At 39.2% G+C, this 20,797-nt stretch overlaps 5 protein-coding genes across 5 annotated transcripts; 3 read left to right on the forward strand and 2 right to left on the reverse strand.

The window, feature by feature from the left end:
• Positions 1–997: 997 nt before the first annotated feature.
• C922_01474 (hypothetical protein) lies at positions 998–5,441 on the forward strand (the record flags this gene model as incomplete). The annotated part of the gene is made up of 2 exons (XM_008817077.1): positions 998–1,195; positions 1,380–5,441. The coding sequence occupies 2 exons, from the start codon at positions 998–1,000 to the stop codon at positions 5,439–5,441; spliced, it is 4,260 nt and encodes a 1,419-aa protein (XP_008815299.1).
• Positions 5,442–7,293: 1,852 nt separating this feature from the next.
• Positions 7,294–8,198, forward strand: C922_01475 (50S ribosomal protein L32; the record flags this gene model as incomplete). Its single annotated transcript, XM_008817078.1, has 2 exons — positions 7,294–7,380; positions 7,890–8,198. The coding sequence occupies 2 exons, from the start codon at positions 7,294–7,296 to the stop codon at positions 8,196–8,198; spliced, it is 396 nt and encodes a 131-aa protein (XP_008815300.1).
• A 1,082-nt stretch (positions 8,199–9,280) lies between these two features.
• On the reverse strand, positions 9,281–10,474 carry C922_01476 (hypothetical protein; the record flags this gene model as incomplete). Its single annotated transcript, XM_008817079.1, has 1 exon — positions 9,281–10,474. One exon carries the CDS (start codon positions 10,472–10,474, stop codon positions 9,281–9,283), a length of 1,194 nt encoding a protein of 397 aa, XP_008815301.1.
• Positions 10,475–12,404: 1,930 nt separating this feature from the next.
• Positions 12,405–17,142, reverse strand: C922_01477 (hypothetical protein; the record flags this gene model as incomplete). Its single annotated transcript, XM_008817080.1, has 5 exons — positions 12,405–12,548; positions 12,773–12,868; positions 13,167–16,625; positions 16,857–16,928; positions 17,062–17,142. 5 exons carry the CDS (start codon positions 17,140–17,142, stop codon positions 12,405–12,407), a joined length of 3,852 nt encoding a protein of 1,283 aa, XP_008815302.1.
• Positions 17,143–19,538: 2,396 nt separating this feature from the next.
• C922_01478 (hypothetical protein) lies at positions 19,539–20,601 on the forward strand (the record flags this gene model as incomplete). The annotated part of the gene is made up of 2 exons (XM_008817081.1): positions 19,539–20,341; positions 20,505–20,601. 2 exons carry the CDS (start codon positions 19,539–19,541, stop codon positions 20,599–20,601), a joined length of 900 nt encoding a protein of 299 aa, XP_008815303.1.
• Between the last annotated feature and the right edge of the window lie 196 nt (positions 20,602–20,797).

Raw genomic sequence — 20,797 nt, forward strand, 5'->3', positions numbered from 1 at the left:
AGCGTTTTTGCATATTGAAGAACTAATTCATACGTACATTCTCACGTGCGCATACATGTGTATGTCCACCTCATTTCCACTTCATGAACGTGCATACATCCATGTATCAGCAAATGTATGCTCATACATAGTACGTACGGGTACTTATGTGTAAATATATGGATAAATATAAGTCCACATACACACATGCCCACGTTCATTTTCCCACTAACACTTCAGCACTTGTTGTAAGAAGCGTGCCTTTTGAGCCAGTATACATTTCGGCGGAAATAAGTAAAAGAAACAATTCTTTATTTTGCCACTTTTCGCGCATATATGTGTAAATACACATGTGAGGAAGTATGAACGTGCAAATCTCTAGGCAGGAAAAAATAACAAAATTAAGAAAATTTCAAATAGCGCCATTCGTAGCAATTTTAAAGTAAAGACATATCGTGCGTAAAAGGGAGGTTCTCCAAATGGATATGTAAGAGTCGCGCATCATTCCGTATAACGGTCTTTCTTCTTCAATGTTCCTTTTTTTTTTCTCTCTCTCACGCACAATATTGGCAAATGGCCTATTGAAACAACGTTGTGTAGTTACACGCAGTAAGGGGAAATATACTTGTCTACGCGCGCAATGTTGTATACGCACGCGTGGTAATCTTGCTAGATCTTTCCCATGGTGTTGTTGTTAAGACGGATTAATATTGTGACAGAAATTTCTGGTGGATGGAGTTTAACTTAGTACATGACACAATTTGGTGTAACATTTGTGGCTTTCTTTTTTTTTTTTTTTTAGCTAGTAACACTATTCTGTTGTGCGAACGAAGGGGCAATGTGTGGCGGCCCAAATTGGTTGTGTAAATTGATTGTATGTAAATTTTAGCTTGTTGTTTCTCCCATTTTGTTGTTGCACTGCTTGGGGGTTCTTCGGTTAGTTTCCTCAGTTCGTTTCCCTTCACTGCTTCCCTGCAGTGCTTCCCGGGATTGCCTGGAAAAGAAAATGCCCAACACAATGAAAACATCCTTCCTTTTAACCTGCGCGCTGCTTCTTCCCCTTTTCTGTAATGGATCCCTCGGGCAAGTTGTGTCCGACAGTAGGATATTCCTGAAGCACAAAGACGCATACTGCCTATATTCCGAAAACGTTATTGAAAATAACAAATTTGAAGTAGCTTCGGATGAATGCGACAAGTTAGCACATGGAAATGAGGTAAAATGGGGTGTATACAGATAAATGTAACTGTTTGTGTATATCTGCTGCTTTTTGTCTCCATGAGAATGGTTATCCCTGTGTGAGATTTAGCCAAAATGGTAACACACGTGTGAGCCAACTCGCCATTTTACCACCTCGACATGACGACACCACTATTCCGCGCCTATTCATCCTCTTGTAGAACCAAATCACCTGGCTGTCCTCCACGAACGGAAGACTTAGAACACAAAATGGACTGTGTCTAAAAACTTACAAAAACTTCTTAACCGTTTCGAATTGCTCCCCCGATTTGAACGACAAGTCAGAAATGTGGAAAATCGATTCGGTAAAAAGACTCAGAAATGAAAATAACACTTGCGCTCAGCTAGCTGGGAATAAATTATTTGCCTTCGCTTGCAATGAACTATCCACAAGGGAGTTCGAAATTAAGGTCTTTTCCGAGGACGAACTAAATTTTATGAAAGCAAAATATGCACACAAAAAGCTACAAAATGTGAATGAAGAAAGTTTTCAAAATTTTCATTCAAAGTCAGAAGTACTGATTAAAAGCTACACAGAAGCAGAAGGAAAAATTAATAAATTTTTAAAAACAGAAAAGGAAATCATTAAGGAAAAGGAAAAAATCGCAAACTTAATGAGTAACATTAAATCTCTCATAAACACGTCTTCTTCGTTGGCCAATTACGGAACGGGTGCCCTAATGAAAATATACGACAACATTGATATAAATAAAAGGAACAATTTGTTGAGAGCTCCACTCGAGAGATTAGAACTAAATGAAGAAAAATTAAACCAATTGGGAATTGAAAGTGGACAAGTCAAAATTGTCATTCAAAGTTTTCTTAACCCTCCAGATGACGGAAACTACACATTTGTTGCAAAAAATGTGGTAGGTAAGCTGACTGTTAAGGTAGAGAGTAAGGAAATTATTTCAAACGAAGACATGGCAAATGAAACAACTGTAAGTAGCTCCCTTGTTCATTTAGCCAGAAATAAACTGGTGTCTATATACATCGAGGTGTCATCTGCTGGGGTAGAAACCAACACCCCCATGCCATCCTTCTCATTATTCTGGTCCAGCAAACACATACCCGAACAAGTCATAAATTCTCTATACTTGTACACCACTGTATATGAAAAGGTTTGCTACACCGCGTTTCAGAAAAAGATAGACTGCGCCACAACCTTCGAGATTGTACCTAGGGATAATAGGGAGTCCCATTTTTTGTGCCCCTCCGAGTGCTCCGCGGCAGGGGGTGCCTTCAATAATGCCACCCCTAATAATGCCTCCCCCAATAAGGCCACTCCAAATGGAGTCCCCTCCAATTTGGAGGCAAGCCCTCCCCCCTGCTACGCGCTAACCTCCCGCATGTGCGCATCTGCAGTCGAGGCAAATTTGCTGCCACAAGAAAGCGGAGGAATCATAAAGGTAACGATAAAAGAGCGAACAAACGAAAAAGCCACTTCGGAACCGTGTGCACTGATTCTACCAACAGACATGGAAGACAATACATTTAAAGGAATCACAGACATTAAGCTGGTAGACATGGACGATTTTTTCCTGAACTATGACTCGAACAGAAATGTGTATGAAGGGTACACAGGAGTTGTGACGGATGATAAACATTCTCTACTAACAAAAACTGATTCTTCCAAAAGATACATCTCAGACATTGAAATAAATTGTGACAAAAATTTACCAGACAATTATGAATTCAGTTCTGGATCCTTCATCGTAAAACGGATCCAGCGTTCCGATTTAACAAAAAGTGAAGAAAGCATAGTGGTGGATGCATTTGCAATGTTTGAAAAATACACAAGTGAAGATAGTACTCCTATTTATCTACCCGGATGGACAAGAAAAACGTGTAACAATATTCAGCTGTACATAAGGTATAGACAACCGAATGACATGATGAAATACCCATCTTTATTACTAACCTGCGATGATACATTTGAAGAAATTCATTTTACTAACGAAAACGTTGTAGTTGCACGATGCTTGCCTAACTGTCTCCACAATGAAAAGCCAGTTCTAGGATCCTACATTTACGGACCGCAGTCAGCTATATGCAAATCTGCTATTCACTCTGGTATCATAACAAACAAAGGAGGCGGACTGATACAAATAAGGAAACTGCAAAATATTACCCAATCGTTTACTAGCACCATGACAATAACTAGAAATGGCGTTATGGCTACCATCGCTGATCATAATAATGAAGATTCTTACTACTTAACGAAACCTAATGGATCCATTTGTAACTTCCCAAGAACCTCCCACAACATTAAAGAGTCGCTAAATTCGGACTCCAGTGAAGATGCTCTTTTCTCCTTCATCCAGACGAAGTCATACCTGATGGATGTCCCCCCAGTTGCCCTAGTTCACCAGAAGCACGCCGTTTTGAAGAACCAACTGGTTAACATGCACCATTTGTACAACACAGAAAGTTACAAGAGAGGATTGCTAGCCGGTAGAAATGGATCTGCGGACAAAAGTCACGAAATTCAAAGCTGTAACCAAGTTGCTGATTCACCAGGCGTACAACAGAACCCGCAACTGATGGACTCTTTTAACACATTCCAGCAAAGCTACGACGCGGAAAAGGAACACTTGCAGAAATTGGCAAAAAAACAAAAAGGAATTTTCTCCAACTTAATACTAAAAAATAAACAGATAAACAATTTGAATAAAACCTTGTCCAAGTTGAGAAGCGAACAAAAGAAGTACGAGACCTTCATCAGGGTGAACCAATCATCCGTGGTATCTCTCATAAAACAATTTGCACTGATCACAAATAGAAAAAAAATGATCATAGAAAAATTGGAAAAGGCACTAGCAGACGTCAAACCGATAACCGTAGAGACATTTGAAGAAAAATACAACTCAAAAAATATAAATGACAACTACGTCATCATTGATGGTAGGAGTATAAGCGGGTCATCAAACTGGGCTATGGAAAGATTCACCAATGGAAACCTCTTTGCGGCTATCACCAATGATAGGCTCATAAAATCCGGGGAAGAGCTATACGCTTCTTACATACTCCAGAGACACACTAAGGTGTACAAAGGCTTCATCTCCTGCGACGTTAAAATACCATATGAAGGAAATGTAGGAATCCTCATCAAGTACAGAGACGATAGGAATTACTCCAATTTTGTAATAAACAGGAAGGAGTTTTACTTTGTCGAAATGACCGATGGGAAAAGGAGTCCACCAATTAGTAGCAGGCAAATAAGAAGTTTGCCCTTGCAGCTAGGGGCATGGGCAACACTCTTTATCGAGTTTGGCTATAAAAATGTTAGAGCTTACATAAACGGGAAATATGTCAACGGATTTCAAACAAAAAATGATTCATATGGACACGTAGGAGTTGGAATAAACAACTGTAAGGAAAAAATATTTTTTGATAAAATTGTCATAGGTTCTCTCGATCAAGCCAAATACTACAAGGGGGCGAGGAAGTCAGTTACCATCCCTTCCACGAACAATATAAATGATTTCCACAAAGTGGAGAAAAGAAGTCATTCAAATGAAGAAGCAGTCACCGAAGAAGCCACAAATAGAGATAGCCAGATTGGGTGCAAACCATTCACAGAAAGGTGCAACCTCCCATTAGACACTAACTGGATTGTTCCTCTAAACACCTTTTGGAGGATTCACAAAAATTTCGCCTTCAACTCAATTTGGGCAGATCCCAAAAGGGGAGAACAAATACAACGTGTTTACTCGGATGGACATAATCAAATTGGAAAAATGGACACCGACGAGTGTTATCTTCACTCAGCGCAGAAACGGAAAGAAGAAGATCTGCTCATTCCATCAATCATACTTTTAAAGCGTCACAACATATGTACCAACATGAAATCCTTTTCGCTCGGAACATCCATTAGCTTAAAACCTTTGACAAAATCTGGGGTTATTTTCAGAGTCCTATCATCTGATGATTTCTTATCTGTCATATTGGATACCACACAAATGGATGGTAAATTGTATCTCCTAAAAATTAGTAACGGAATTCCATACCAGCTAAATGCACCAACGCATATGCCAATACCCCCGGATGTGTGGTGCCATTTGACGGTGTCCTACAACGGGGAACGCGTGAATGCCACGCTGAATGACGAGCTCGTGGTCAATTCGAAACTTAATCAGCGCAGCACCGAGTTGGGAAGTGTCGGGTTGATAACCCTAACCGGAGAGTCTAAGTTTAAGAACATCTCCTTCCTTCCACAGTAATTCACGGCAACCAGGCGAAACGCCGGGGGCATGTGGTTTATGCGGGAAAATACAGCCAACCGTTACCAAGCGCAGGAAAGCAGCACCCCGCGTAGATGCACATACATCCCTTCCGCGCATACAGACACGTCGTCGTGCAGCGACACAATTTTGACACACACACGGGGGAACGTGGAAAAGTCCCGCTCCCCGCAACTTGCGATATTCGGCATATAAAGTGGCCGTCCCTAGCATTAATCAGTTTTAAAAAATGTATACAACAAAATTTTTCACGCGAAAAAGGGGCTCCGCAGTGCCCCCTCGATTCGTTAATTTCTTGATTTGTTCGCATGTTCGTTTGTTTATTTGTTCCATTTGTCAAATCCTGGATGATGTCAATTTTTTTTCCCAGTCATAAACCATTTACTTATATACTCTTTTCGTCAAGAAAATGCAAAATACGGCTGACCGCATGAACTGAACCAAAACGCCATTCCACCCATGCTCTTAAAAAATGTATCTTCCTTTTGAAAATATTTGTTAGCGAAATTTTTACTCCACGATGTGTTGCCCCTACTATGTTTTATTCCTTCCCTGTCGCAGGGAAGAGTACTCGTGTTGGGGAGAATAAACGACACATACAAATGGGCAACAGATGGTCAACAAATGGCTGCGTAAAAAATGGAACAATACAGCCCCCAAATGAGCTACTCTTGTAGCCGCATTTTGCCAAGCTCTGCCGTTTTTCCCCCTTATTACTTAAAACGCATTTTGTGCCATTTTTATATAAAATAAAGTGACCCAGGCACCCCTTGAGAAAGAATACGAAATAGTATATCTTATTGCCTAAAAATTTGCAATTCCACTGTGGCTGCTCTTTTCCCTTCGAAGTGGCCAATGCAAAGTGCCATTGTACTACGCATAAATTTTTTCCAAGGTGAAATGAAACGGGATGTACCATAATTCCTATATACCCCCCCCTGGTACTACTACGGGGCATTAATTCCAGCGGGCATATTATATATTCCTCCCTACAGGAAATCTTCCCTTTGTTGCTTAAAGAAAAATACAGTTTAAGCAATGATGGGCCATTTTTACGAACATAAATAAATTCCGCTTAAAAAAACACTTAAGTTAAAAATGTACAATCCTATTTCCGTTGGCACATTTAAAAAAAAAGAAGGTAATGAGAGGGTTGGTAACAAAAAAAAAAACAGGGGCATCTTTTTTGAAGGAACCCAAAATGCTGCGTCGCTTGACGCGTACATTCACGAAACTATATACTGCATACGTAAGTAGCCCTTTGCAGCATTGCTCTGTACATCTTATGTCATGTTTTACTTTGTGCCGGTCCCGCAATTAATTATTAAAAAAGATCTTCACGTGTGAGAATTGCAGAAGAGAGATAACTGACTACAACCTATAACGATGCACTTCTCACTTATGCAATTTTATATTTGCAAAACGGTATATGTTATATGCATTATATAATATTATTATGCTATCCACGTATTGCTCCTATGGTGACAGAAAAATTTGCAAGCTGCTAAAACATGGGGAAGGGAAAAATACCAGCTAAAGGGAGATTCGCAAAATTTCAACAACTCCTCATATATTTAAAACCGTTTAAACTATTTAAATAATTTATAGATAAAAAAAAAAAAGAAAATATAATTTTTTAAGAAAAAAAAAAAAAAAAAAAGGAAGGCTATATTTCAATCCTGCCATGTAAATGTATATATGTTTATAACGCCGTGCCAGCAACGCCGTATTAACTTTTGCGTACCTTACTGATTCGACATTTCCACGTTTAGTAGTCCTTTTTTTGCGAAACGCAAAATTTATCCAACCAACATATACAAAAAAATCCAAAATGGCCGTAAAAAAAGTGGGAAAAATTGTAAAGAAGAGAACAAAGAAGTTCACCCGTTTTCAGTCGAACAGGTTTATGCGCGTTAAGGTAATCACAAGATAACACAAAAGAAAGGAGAATATGGGAGGGGGAGACCAAGTGATACTTTCTTTATAATCTAGATATATGCCTATACATGTGCAGATACCCTTTGTTGACTTGCGCGTGTACGCTTGTGTAACTACAAAGAGGGAGGAACTATTTTTGTACACACTAAGCTCAGTGGAATTTGTATGCAGTAGAAATCCAGGGGTGGTGACTAGCAACATATATCAGCATGTTCCTAGTGGGGAATACACATCCCTATGGGTTTTGTATACCTGACCCCATGCATCACCTTTCTCGCGTACTAATTGTGATAAACAAATATATTTTGAAGCAAACCTCCCCCCCTCCCGAATTCACCTCTCCATAAGCTCATACACATGGCGTACCTATTTTATCGTATCCTTTTGTGTTGCATCATTTCATGACATGTCTATATGTCGTGCGCCTATCTTTAATGCTTGTATGAAGACGCCCTACAACACCCCACCTTCGCCTCTTCTGCCCCGCAGCCTGCATGGAGAAAACCAAGAGGTATTGATTGTCGTGTCAGAAGAAGGTACAAAGGAACGAACTTAATGCCAAGTATTGGTTACGGAAGCAACAAAAAAACGAAATATTTATTACCAAATAATAAGTATAAATATATAGTAAGAAATGTGAGAGAAATGGAACCATTAATTATGAACAACACAAAGTACTGTGTCCAAATTGCTCATAATGTTTCGAGTAAAAAGAGAAGGGAAATAATTGAGAGAGCCAAACAAATGAACGTGTCGGTTATTAATGCAAAAGCTAGGTTACAAAAAACGGAAGAGTGAACTGAATTTTCGCGCGTTGTGTGCTTGTATGTTATGTGTATATACCCTGTGCTTATCGCGCAATGTCTATTTTTATTCCTTTTTGCTTATTAATTTCTTTTTTTTTTCCACAACTTTTAATATAATTATAAAAATAAACGTCGAAACGGAACAGCGGTAAAAGGGCCACCGTAAAAATGTGACTGCATCACGGTATAATAAAAATGACAGATCGGCGTCCATGTTGGATGCAGAAAAGGCATGTCTTCATATCTTTGGCTCCTTCCTTTCTGTTGTTTTCTTAAACAACGGAGCCCATAAAAATTGTCACCCCATCGCAAATTCGCCACACTTGACAGATTAGCTTTCCTCCCTTTGCCCGCAGGTGGAGGAGGTAAATCCCTAAATGAACTCTCTCCCCTCACGACGTCAGTCGCAATATATATCTACTAATTAATTGGGGAAATGTGGAAAAGCATCCCATTATTTCATAATTATGAGGTGAAAAAAGAAATCTATTTGAGGTGTAAAAATAAACCCATTTGAGGTGCAAACAAATACACCCACGTGGGGTGTAGGGACAATTGTATGTGTGTGTTGGGAGAAAACAGATTAACACAAATAGTATATACGTAAAACAAAAGTGTTGGTATGTTTGTATGCTTAAAAAAAAAAAAAAGAAAAAGGCCATGCGACTCAGCACTTGCGAAGCAAGCGCAGTACGGATCGGATGACTCATCAGACCGCATTGCTCAGCAATACAATGTGACACAATTCGATGGTGCGTTCTACACGCATCACACATTAACATAAAGCATGTGGGTGTTGGTGCATCACCCGCCGCATTTATGAAAAGAAAAGGCGCCTTAATTAAAATAAATGCTATATAAAGTGTTCCAGTGGAAAGTACGCATATATATATTTTGCACCTGGTCTTGGGTAAAAAAATGTGGGTAACATTTTAAATACGAAGTTGCATCTTATTTTAATTAATCTTTCCATTTTGTTACGCAGTGCGTTTACATCTAACACATGTGTACGTTTTTGTTTTTTTCTTTCCTTTTTTTCCATCCGATTGTTGTATTCATTTTTCTTAATATTTGTTAAAAGCAGTCGGCCTCTTCACACTCCCTTTTTTCGACGTTTTTCTTCTCACTTTTTTGGGCCTCTCCACTCGAAATTGCTTTCTCCTTTGCGTCTTCTGACTTGGCCTTTTTGGCCTCGTCAAGCTGTAATTTGTTCAGTTCCACATGAAGAGATTTTTCCACACGATGCAAATTATCCGTGTGGTCCGATATGTTCCCCTGCTCGCTCTGCGTCAGATCTACATCCCCCTCGTCATCATCATCTAAGTCGTCTTCGTCTTCGTCGGAAAAAATAATTTCGTCATCCGTTAAAAGGCGCTCCATCTCAATTTGCTTCCTCCTTTCCTCCTCCAGCCTCATCTGCTCACAGGCTTCTTCCCTTAATTTGTCCAAGTCAATGTTTGACATGTCCACTTTTAATGAAGCTTCAATAATGCTTAAAAAGAAATCTCCAATTTTCTGCGTTTCCGACTTTTTATAATCATTGGGGAAAAGTTTCTGGTCTAATCGCAACAGCGCTAGAAGCTTAGAAACGTCATTTGTATTCATAATTTCTTGTTCCAAGGTTCTGCACAAAGCAATACTATATTTAAACAAAAATATTTCTCCTTCTTTCAACAAGTGCTCAAAAAATAACATAAGCGATTCGAATGTCAAGACGTGCACATTGAGACCAATGAACCACTTAGAAACGAAAGCTTCGGGAGTTATCAAGTTTTTTATATGTTCATATAAATTTGGATGGAAATGATTTAAGATACTTAAGAACACACGAGAATCCCTCACGTATGCCTTCGGCATTGCCTTAAAATACCCCGGTAAATAATATCTGTGTAAACCGGTAATAATTTTTACCACTTCCCTTGGTTCTAAAAAAAGCAACAAAAAGGAAGAGATAAATGATATGCCTTGGTGGTAATCATTCGTTATTGGATAAATGGACTGCAGCACTTCGATTAGTAGAGATCGATTTTCTTCCTTGTTAAATGTTCTTTCAGCGTCTAATTGTATTATCCTCAAAATTTCTTTATCATTACAATCTTCTCGAATCTCCACATTGATTTCCTCTTTAATGTAACTTAACATAATTTCGTAGAAATGTTCTGCACGCTTGCAAACATATTCACAGTTCTCCCTGTTAATGTAATTTCCATTTCTCTTCAGAATAGGTGCGTCCTTCTCCTCATCCCAGAAATTTTTTCCCACGATCATTTTGCCCCAGATATGCCTATTCGTGCTGACGGGTATATAACTATATCGTTTTGCGACCGTCGAAGCCTTTATGCGGGATTGTACACGTGGTTAAAACTATATCAACGCTGACTTGATTGCGGAAAAGGTGACTAATTCTTGTGTACGTTTACTTCATCTGCTATTTTTTCCTTTCTTCCTATGCGCGTTTTCTTTTTTTTGTTTTTCTTTCTGTTTTTTGTTTTTTTCTCTTCCTTTTTTCCTCTTACCTTTCGTTCGTCTTGCGTTCTTTAGGCTCACTTTTGTTCACGCATTTCTGTTCCTTTTCCTTTAGTTACATTCAGCTCGAGTAAGTTCTTCCCTCCTTTGAAATAAACGATGGGGAGAAGAAGAAGAAGAAAAAAAAAAGGGTTTTCCTTCTAAACAACCCTGCGGATATGCATATTCTCAATTAAACAACGCTCCATACGCATTAGAAGAAAACCTTTGGTACTTTTCCTTTATTTTCTTACCCTCAACGAATTCGCCAAAAGCGAAAGCGCGCAAGCGGCGAAAATGGTTATGTGCGCAAGAATGCAAATATCTCATCATACGTACACGTATGTAAAAATGTATTGTATGTACATTTTTTCATGTAACATGTGGCATTTTCATTTTCCTCCCCTTTCAAGCTTAACTTTTTAACCTTTCAGCCTTTTTTTCTTTTTTTTTCGCACTTTTAAGTGAAAAGGGATTGGAACTTCGAGCTTTTAATTTAAGAAAAGAAAAAGAGGTTCCTTAAATGGGGAATTAAAAAAAAAAAATCACCCTGATCACGTGTATATTTTATACTCTTTTTAATTCACGAAAAGGTATGCTGTGCGCCCTCCTGAAATTGTGTCCATGCATATAGCTAGATGCAAATATCAGATGTACAAAATTGATTTCCGAAAATTATTGAGGGGAAAAAATGAAAGCGGAGAAACCAAAATGTACAATGTACGAAATGTACTCACAAATGTGGCATATTTCGAGGTATTTTTCTGCGTAAAATGAACCAAAGGGAATCCTCTAGCGATGCTATTTTTGAACCTACCCATTTGTAAGTTATGCTAACGTGTTATTCACTTTGCCTAAGTGGATACCCTATTTTCTGTGTAGATCGCACGTACAATTTTTTTTACAGAAATGAACACATTTCACCGGTGAACGAATGGGTGAACGTCACCCCTGAGGTGATAAGTCCAACAAGCAGTTTTTCATTTTTTCACCTTTATTTTTACTCGCTTCTTTGCGTCGTTTTACTCGGAGCTGTTCTTTTTCTTGAAAAAATTAGAGCTGGTAAATTAAAAAAATGTTCACTGGGTTCGGTTCGTTTTAAAAAGAAACTCGCATATTGTATGCATATATGTGCGTATTTGCTAAGTGTAGGTGGTCACCAAAGGGAGGCTCAGTTACACACCCGAAGCGCACTTCTTGTGTACGAAAATGCTTCGCTTATCACAGGAGGTAAAACAGCATAAACACATCTCACTAAAACAAATGCGCACATATAAGATGCTGATGCCCCTCAATAATTTAACAAAAAAAAAAAAAGAAAAAGGACAGAAAAAAAAACTCGTACAACAGGGGAATAAACAAAAATGCGTACAAGTTTATCCTACATGCATACACACACATACGCGTACACTAGTACACTCCTGTATTCCTACATGTCCACGAATATGTATGACAAAAACTCATACGTGAAACAAATTTCTCAGAATGTCAAAGACGCTGTCAATTATGCTGAAGGAGGGGGAGGAAAAAAAAACAAAAAAATAATAATATCAAAATTGAGTAGCTTTTAACCGTCTCACTGTTCAAAGGCAAAAAATAATTATCCATGCGGTGAAAAAAAAAAAAAAAAACACATCAAACATATACATATGCAAAGACTCCTTAGTGATAGCGTTACGCTTCAGGTTGTGTCTTACCTAATTTCCGCGGACTTAACTAAAAAAACCAATTTGTTTTCCTCTATTTTGATTTTTATCAACACTTTTTTGCTGCTATAAATGCAGGAAGTTAAGGCTTCCTTTTTGCTGACTTCCACGACGTTGGCGTTTAGGTTGTTCTGCAAGAGGGTGAAAAAATGTGAAGAAAATGTGTGCCATCAAAATGTGACGCCAATATGTGATGCATAAATATCGGGCAGGGTGGAAATTAAAAAAAAAAGAAAAACAGAAGAGATTAAAAGAGACATGTATGCAAACTGCCCAACTGTGCCACGCGACTGCAAAGCGACTACGAAGCAAAAGCGGCGAAGTCCTCTTTGACCTCGGTGGCAAAACGCCCTACCTCAATTTTTTTAATTATCTGAAATATGTTTAACGTTGTCGTGTTTAAAAAAACGGCCTTCTTCTGACTGCTGATGCTGTTCCACAGATTTTTGTCCTGGAAAAAAATTAAAATGACGCAAAAATAGGAGGGGCACAATACGCAGTAAAATAGCACAAATTTTCGTAAAAACAAAAAGACCACTGCGTAATGACGAAGCGCGTTGAAATTCAGCAGCACGAGGGAAAGGACTATTTTTTCAACTCGCTTTCTAAATATGATGGTTGAGGAAAATGAGCACAACATGTGATGAAAAAAAGCGGCGCTTTTTTCTTTGCCCTTTCTCTCTCTTCATATGACTCCCCGCTTTTAACGTAGTGCCTGTGGGCTCAATTAAAAGGTGTTTCGAAAGTACCTCCTCTTTACAGCTCCTATCTTCCTCTTCTTCCTCCATAAAGTCCCTTTTGGCAGAAGGTTCGTTCAAATCTATCATATCAAATGCACAATTGGATTTTCTCATTTCGTCCAATTTGTTTGAATAGTTTCCCAAAAGGTTCAACGAAGAGTTTTTCTTTTCCATTTCTTGACTGCTCGATGCAGCAGGCTCTCTTTGGAATTTTCTTGAATTTCTTCCCTCAACAAAGTGCTTTCCCCTCTCATCAGTGCTCCTCTCATCAGATTTGGAGTTAAAATAATTCCTATTGGACAATAATAAGTGGCTTTTTTTACTTGAAAAACTGGAAGAGTAATTATTTCTCGAATAGTCAACTGAAGAATTGTTTGATATTAGACCATTAAAAAGAGCAGCCGCCATTTTTTCCTTCTCTGTTAGCTCGTTATGTGTTTCGGTTGCATTGCTGTTCGAATGGGAGCTCCGTTGTTTGTAAAAAGAGCTGTTATTATTATTGTTGCTGTTTTCACGGTGCTGCTTGTAATCCCTTAACTTGTGTATATCTCTCTCGTCAAACCTTTCGTAATTCTGATCGTAGTAGTCTCCTAAGTCATCCATTCTTTTTTCATTCTCTCTTCCGTCATTCCCTGGTTGGTCATTGTCGTCATAGCTTCCTTCATTTTCCACTTCTTCGTCTTCATCCTCGTCCTCTTCTTCGTCCTCGTCGTCTTCTTCGCCCATCTCTGTTCTTCCCTGTCCACCATATCTGCTATCATAAAAAAGTTCATCATTGTTTTGTTGCACCTTCTCCTCTTCCTCCTCTTCTTGTTGAATTCCTCCCCGCGTGTTGCCAAATTTTGGAAGCCTTTTTTGCCCATCCTTTTTTCCTACTTTAGTTCTGTTCACATTTTCACGGCTACCTTTCAACTGATAGATTGGTTGCTTGTCTCTTTTTTTCTTCTTCTTTTTCCTTCCATTTTTGTGGCTATTTTTCTCATTATTCTTCTTTCCTTCAATTTTGCACGTTTCTTTTGTCCATTTTTTGGGGCCCACCACATTAAGCTTAAATGTTCTTTCCCTCTCTTTGGGGTTAGAAGTTTTATCCTCCAGCGAAACATGCGCTTGTGTGTCATACTTGTAACTCCTTTCATACGCAGAATCGCTGTTGGATGTGTGGAGGGTATCAATGTGTATTCTGTTATTGATTGGTAATTCATATGGTGTGAAATTGAGCACGGGGACGCTGTTCTTAGCTGATTCGAAATTAGTCTCAGTTTGCCTTAACTCCTTCGTTATGTAAGCCTTCCCTCCACTTGCCAAATGTTTATCCACGAGGGGATTTAAAAAGGACAGATTTTCATCAATGACGATTTTCTGCTTACTCGATATTGAGAATACATTTTTGATTAAGGTGGGGTTATTTAAAATGGAGCTGTATTCGTAACACCTCTGTTGCATGTCTGTGAGTCTGCTGTTTTTGTATTTCTCGATTAACTTCTTAGCAACGACATGGTCGGTTACATTGTTGAAGCAGCACAGTTTAAAAATCGCTGTAATTATGCAGGACTTGACTCTATCTGGATTGTTAAAAGTTTTCTCCAGACACTCACATAGCAAATCAATGATATCTTCAGTGGTGTAATTTTCTATATCGCACAGGTAGCTATACTCTCCTAACACCCAGCAAATAATTTGCATCAAAATGAAGGGAATGTTTTCGTTATTTTCCAGCATGGTTATGTAGGTGTTCACGGCATACTTCCTCAAATTGTATACATCATCGTTTATTTTTGTTTTTTTTTTTAATTCGTCCTGATCCTTCTGATCCTTTTGATCGTTCTGACCATTTTGATCGTTTTTTCGATTGGATGCTTCCCTAATGTTGTTTTCACCAGTATGGCTGTTATCTTTTGTAAATCCGTCCATATTTCCATCCCGGGTCATCACCCCCCCCATGAGTACCTTTTCACTGTCATCAAGTGCCATACTTACATCATTTTGTCCTAAGTCATAATTTCCACAATTGGGTTTATCATATGGGTGGCTCCTAACTCCTTCTTCTTCGCCTTGGGGCTCGGTCTCCCTCGGGAACTCTCCCCTACTGCCCATCTCTGCACTGTTTAAATAAGCCGCATTTGCACTTTCCCCTTGATTTGCGTAAGCTACATTATTACTCTTGTCGCGGTTGCGGTGATGGCCATCCCCACTACTAACCTCCTCATTCACTTCGCTGCGAATCAAATCGTCACCGGAGTCGGAATCCAGGCACATGGAGCTGTCCTTCAAGAGCTTAATAAGGGAGTACGAATAACTCTCATCGAGTAATTCACCGACGGACAAAAACAAAGAGTTGATGGTATTTAAAAACCAAATGTCGTCTGGAGTGTACCTTTCAATTAACTGAATAATTTTGCATGCCAAGTCATGCTTAAAATGAATGTCTAGCGAATTCTCCACATGAAATAAAAGTTTATCCACAATTACTTTAACATTTAGAGGGTTAGTCATTTGGTACAACAAATCCAACGTTTTCATTTTTAACGTTTCGTCTTTGTCTTCTAAGCAGTCTACCACAGCTAGCTGGTGCTTGGATGCATACATAGGGTTAATCTTCACAATCAGAGCTAGTCCCGTAACTCCAACGTACTTCAAATTATGATTATCTGAGGAGATAAATCTTGATATGGAAAGAGATGCCAATTCTAGCAAATGATGAGATGGGTATATAGTAGCAATAGTTTTTACACACTCGTATATAATAGCATAACCAACGTTTATGCCAAAGTCAGCTCTCTGCATCGTCTTCTGTAACACTTCGTACATCTGTTCTGATATCTTCTTATTTGAGTATCCGAGAACTCTAAAAATGGCTAGTATTTTAATTTGAATCCACGGAGCAGGGATTCTATGGTAATCATAATCCTTGGGCAACTTATTTTCACATATCTGCTTGAGAATAGAAACTAAGTATGGCACTAACTTTATACAATAAGTAATGTCATTCTTGGCAATGCAAAAGATCAAATTTAATGACGCACCCATGACGGATGGGTCCACATCGCACAATAGTTTCTTCAAAAAAATGTCAATTTCTTTTATTAAGGATGGATCTATTAAATACATTTTATGTAACAACATACAAACTTTTTTTCTTATCAATTCGTTTTTATGATTTAATAAATTTTTTATAATTGGGAATATCGCTGGGATCATTTCACTGTTTAGTAATTTACACACACAATTTAGGGCTGCCCAGATTTCCAAATGGTTGTCGCTTTTTAAATCCTTCTGTATTGTGTTAATTAGAAGTAACATTAATTCATGGTCTTTATTTAGGAACAAATTGCATGACAAGTAGCCCGTCCTCTTGCATAAAATGTTCTTCTCGTGCGCCAGCTTAACTGCGTGGATGTATGCGAAGGAGGCGTCATGCCCCAGCATTTCGATGTAAATCGCCCTGATCAGATATTCCTTTATCTGTTTCTGAGGGGGGAAGAAAAAGAACAAGGTGTGCATCGAGTATCTACACAAAGGTGCATGAGTATCCAGACGAAGGTGCATCGGGTATCCTCGCGCAGGTGCATCTCTCGATAGCTATCTCTATGAAGGAGCAAACGGCACAACTCTCTCCGGTGGGAGTTGACACAACGACCATAGGCTTCATGCATCTTTTCACATTGTTTAATCCCTCCACGTGTTCGCACGGAAACCTACTACTGACGCATTTGGATCGGCAAACCTTGACTTGAGCAAAACGATTTCATTGCATATGATTCTGTCTTCCTCCTTCGCGAGAAAAAAAAGGAACCAAGCAGATGAGTGCATGTGTATGTCTATATATATATATATATGTGCTACGTGTGCAGGTGAGCGTCCCCAATGGACAAAACCTCCTCACAGCTGGAACGTCACAGCTTACCTGCTTCGAACGGGCCTCCCCAATCGATTTTGCTAAGTCGAAAAACTCCTTGGACAGACATGATCCCGTGAATCCAAGCATCTTATATATTCATTTAGCTTTTGCTTTACTGTAGAATTCTCTCCGCCTATATGTCACATATATCGCCAGTTTGTCCCTCTTACCCTTTCTGTTATGTGCAAACTCTCCCTGTTTTGTATTCTTCCTTGTTTTTCTTCTCAGCCTCCTACCTTTCAAATTGCTATGCCGGGTGCCTTCCCCAAGGAGTCTTACGAATGAAAACAAAAAGGAATAAGAGAACACCTACGCCCTTTGGTGTGAACCCTTCCAATGGGTAGCAACGGTTGCGGCAACGTTAGAAATTCAGGATGAGCTCTTAAAATTTGAAATGTTAAAGGGAGAAGGATATACAAATAAATTAGTTACATCATTTTTCTGTTCAGCGGTTCTGTGGAAGGTGATATGGCAGATGCATAGGTCGTCGCGAGTTTTCCCACTGAGTTAGCATAGGGGGGAAGAAGAGTGTAAAGGAGGGCCAACCGTATAGAGGAAAATTACACATGGGTTAACCATCATATTATAAACAGATAATGACCGCGCACGTATAAACCTACTTTCAAGCACGCGCGTGGCTACGAACGTACTGCATAAGGTGTGACTAGATAAGGTATGCCCGCATAAGTACTGATTTGAATGGCTGTACCGCTTTTAACATATAGGTACGCACTTTGGCATGCAAAACGCCGCGTTCACTAATTATCATCTCAGTGGAATGCCCAGTCATCTATTCACTTACGCGATGTAACACTCTTCTCTGACGTAATATTTTTAACTTCAAAAAGTTGAAGGGGCAGCTTGCTTGGTCGCAGAACATGGAAAGGCACAAATTACGTAGCAATAAAGAAAAATGCACATCTGGTGTATAATAAATGTTAAGCGTACTTGCGGCAGAAACATAAGCGAAGGCAAAAAATTGGAAGCCTGGCAAAGAAAATTGCCCAGGTAAGCATATAAGGCATATGCTTGCTCTTCGTGCGGAACGCATGTATGAGATATGCAGAACGATCGATGCGGTTGGTGGGCACTCCCATCTAATAATTACGGTTAAATTAAGGAAGAAAAAAAAAAAAAAAAAAAAGAACACATTTAATAGTTATCATATTTATGGCTTAAAAAGAGTGGTAACCCTTTTCTCAGCAATTTTTTTTTCCCTTTTTCATCACATTTAAACCACTGCACCGTTTTAGCCATTTTGAAAAGCGCAATTCGGTCAATTGACATGTGGCAGTGTTTTTTTATGTATATTCAAAAACTTTTAAAGATAAAAATCTAGGTGGATAGGCCCTCCCTGATTTTCCTTTTCTACGTTATATGGGCAAATTGTGGTGAGTCCATCGAAACAGCAGGAGAAAAATGTGAATACAAGAAAGGCTCCACAGTGGATGTAAAGAGTGCGAAGGGGAACCCTCATGGCCAGTTCCACGCCCATTCGAGTAGTACCTATTGCGCCATTGCTAAGGGTTACATGGCTTCAATCCCTCATCTAATGAACAAAATTTTTTAACCGTAAATATTGTTCCAAAATGGGAGTAGAACCGATTAGACGGCCCTCACCCTGTATCGTGAAAGGGATAGTTACGGCACACTGTTTTAGGGGCATATCGTCCACAGCGCATTTTCCATTTAAGCGGCGTATAAGTTCCTGGCCAACGTAGACTTAAAATTGAAAACCGCACCAGAGTGCGCAACGTTTTTCGGGAAAGTGCTGACCTAGGAAATGATATTAAATATCGGGAAGCACAGTTAGTGGTACGCATGTGAATACGCCTTTTTTTGGTCCCTGTGAGAAGAAATGCACATGTGGGTCGGCTACCCCAGCACAATGTTGTAAAATTTGCATTCCTTTTGCAACCCGCTTTTCAGCTCGTATTGCAGCGCGTTTTGTGGTTATTGACTGGACGCAAGAAAACGTACTGCCTTATGTTCGCTCCACTGCTTAATCACAAAAATAAGTCTTCGCTTCCACACATGATTTCACGTTACTACATGTCCCATGGTACCATTTTATGTCTACCCTCCTCGTGAAGTTTTTTTCTTCCACCTGGGGACAGCCATGTACGTACACACAAATGAATACCCCTCCCCCTATTTTGCATAACCTAGAATTAAGGGACAAAAGAAAAATATAATAAAATAAAAAACTCCCACACAATTAAACGAACATTATAAGGGTTTCCTCCCATTTCATCCACTAAATTGCTCTTACCAAAATTGGTTGAAATTTCCTCCTTGTTAAAAAGTTACCATACAAATCATCTCTGAATAGCTAAGCATTAGTAAATTCGTGCAGTGTCTGTAAACTTCTTTGCACCTGTCGACGAGTTGTATCTCTGACGCCACATCTCACAAGCCATACGCCACTTTTGTCATATTACCCACACTGTCTGCTCCCCTTCTTTTTACCAACCAAGCCAACCATGCATTCGATAAAATGGAGCCTTCCCATCCTTCTACTTAACGTCCTCCTGAGTAGATGTACCCCCGTATTCTTTAACAAAAATCTGGATAAATGGACAAAGGAACTTTTAAAGCTTTCAAAAAATGAATACAGAAATTTAGACGACGCGAAAAGTTTTGCCGATAGAAAATATTGCGGTCAGTCCCTTAAGCATTTGGCAGGGTTAATATTAGACAAAACGGATAAAGAGGGAAAGCTAATCATTGAAGGGTCCATAGTTTCTAATAAGCTAATTTTAAGATTAGGAAATATAAAGGAAAAAGAAATAAACATAAAGGATATACTTCTTCCAATAGAAACATTATCCAGCAAATGCATTAACATACGACAAGGGAAAAAAAAGGATGATTCTACCATTCTGTGTTTGGCTAGTAAAGTCCTGAGGAACTTCTGGGTCAACTCTATAACTGATGCGGTTTTGTGTAAAATGACAAAAAATAGGGGAAAACTACCTGAATATAACTATGCCCAGGGAGGCAATGACAAAGAGGAAGAGAAAAATGAGAAGGAGGGTGAAGAGGATGAAAAGGATGAAGAGGGAGATATAGAGCAAGCGGGCGAACCAAACGAATCACTAAAAAAGAAAGCAAATACCCAACAGAAGGAACAAAACCTAGCTAAGAAAAAAATCGTCAACGAAGAATTCGATGAAGAACAGGAAACTGAACCAAAAGGACTAAAACTGCGAATTGCCAAAAGTAAATTCGGAAGCCCGCAAGTAAAAATCAACGGCAAAAGCGTCGACGAGGTTCAAAAGAACCGGTAACCAAAGGAAAATACATATGCATCTCTGTGCATGTATTTATCTTTATATTCCCCTGTGTACATTTCTTCCAAAATTAGGCAGTGCAAATAGTGGGTCAGTACTGTGGAAACGTCTTTTCAACAGTGTGTCCACTTCGAGTTTCCTCGCTTTTACCCCTAGGTCTGAGAAAGGGACGGACGAAACGGAAAACCAGAACAAGGATGAGCCCGTCGAATCAGATGAAACTGGTGATGAAGGGGATGAGGAAGCAGAATGAAGGGGGAGAAGAGCCCCCCACCTTCCTTCGCACTTCCCCTTATTCCACTTTGTCACAGTTTAAATTTGTACTCTCATTAGCGTGTCCGGCCCGCATGCAAAAATATATCACTCTACGTTACATGCAGTAGGGTACCAAAAGAGTTGTTTCTCTAGATACCTTTTAAATACACCTGCCCGCGAAAATTTGTCAAATG

Source organism: Plasmodium inui (assembly GCF_000524495.1).
Source record: "Plasmodium inui San Antonio 1 unplaced genomic scaffold supercont1.5, whole genome shotgun sequence".
Taxonomy (NCBI): Eukaryota; Apicomplexa; class Aconoidasida; order Haemosporida; family Plasmodiidae; genus Plasmodium; species Plasmodium inui.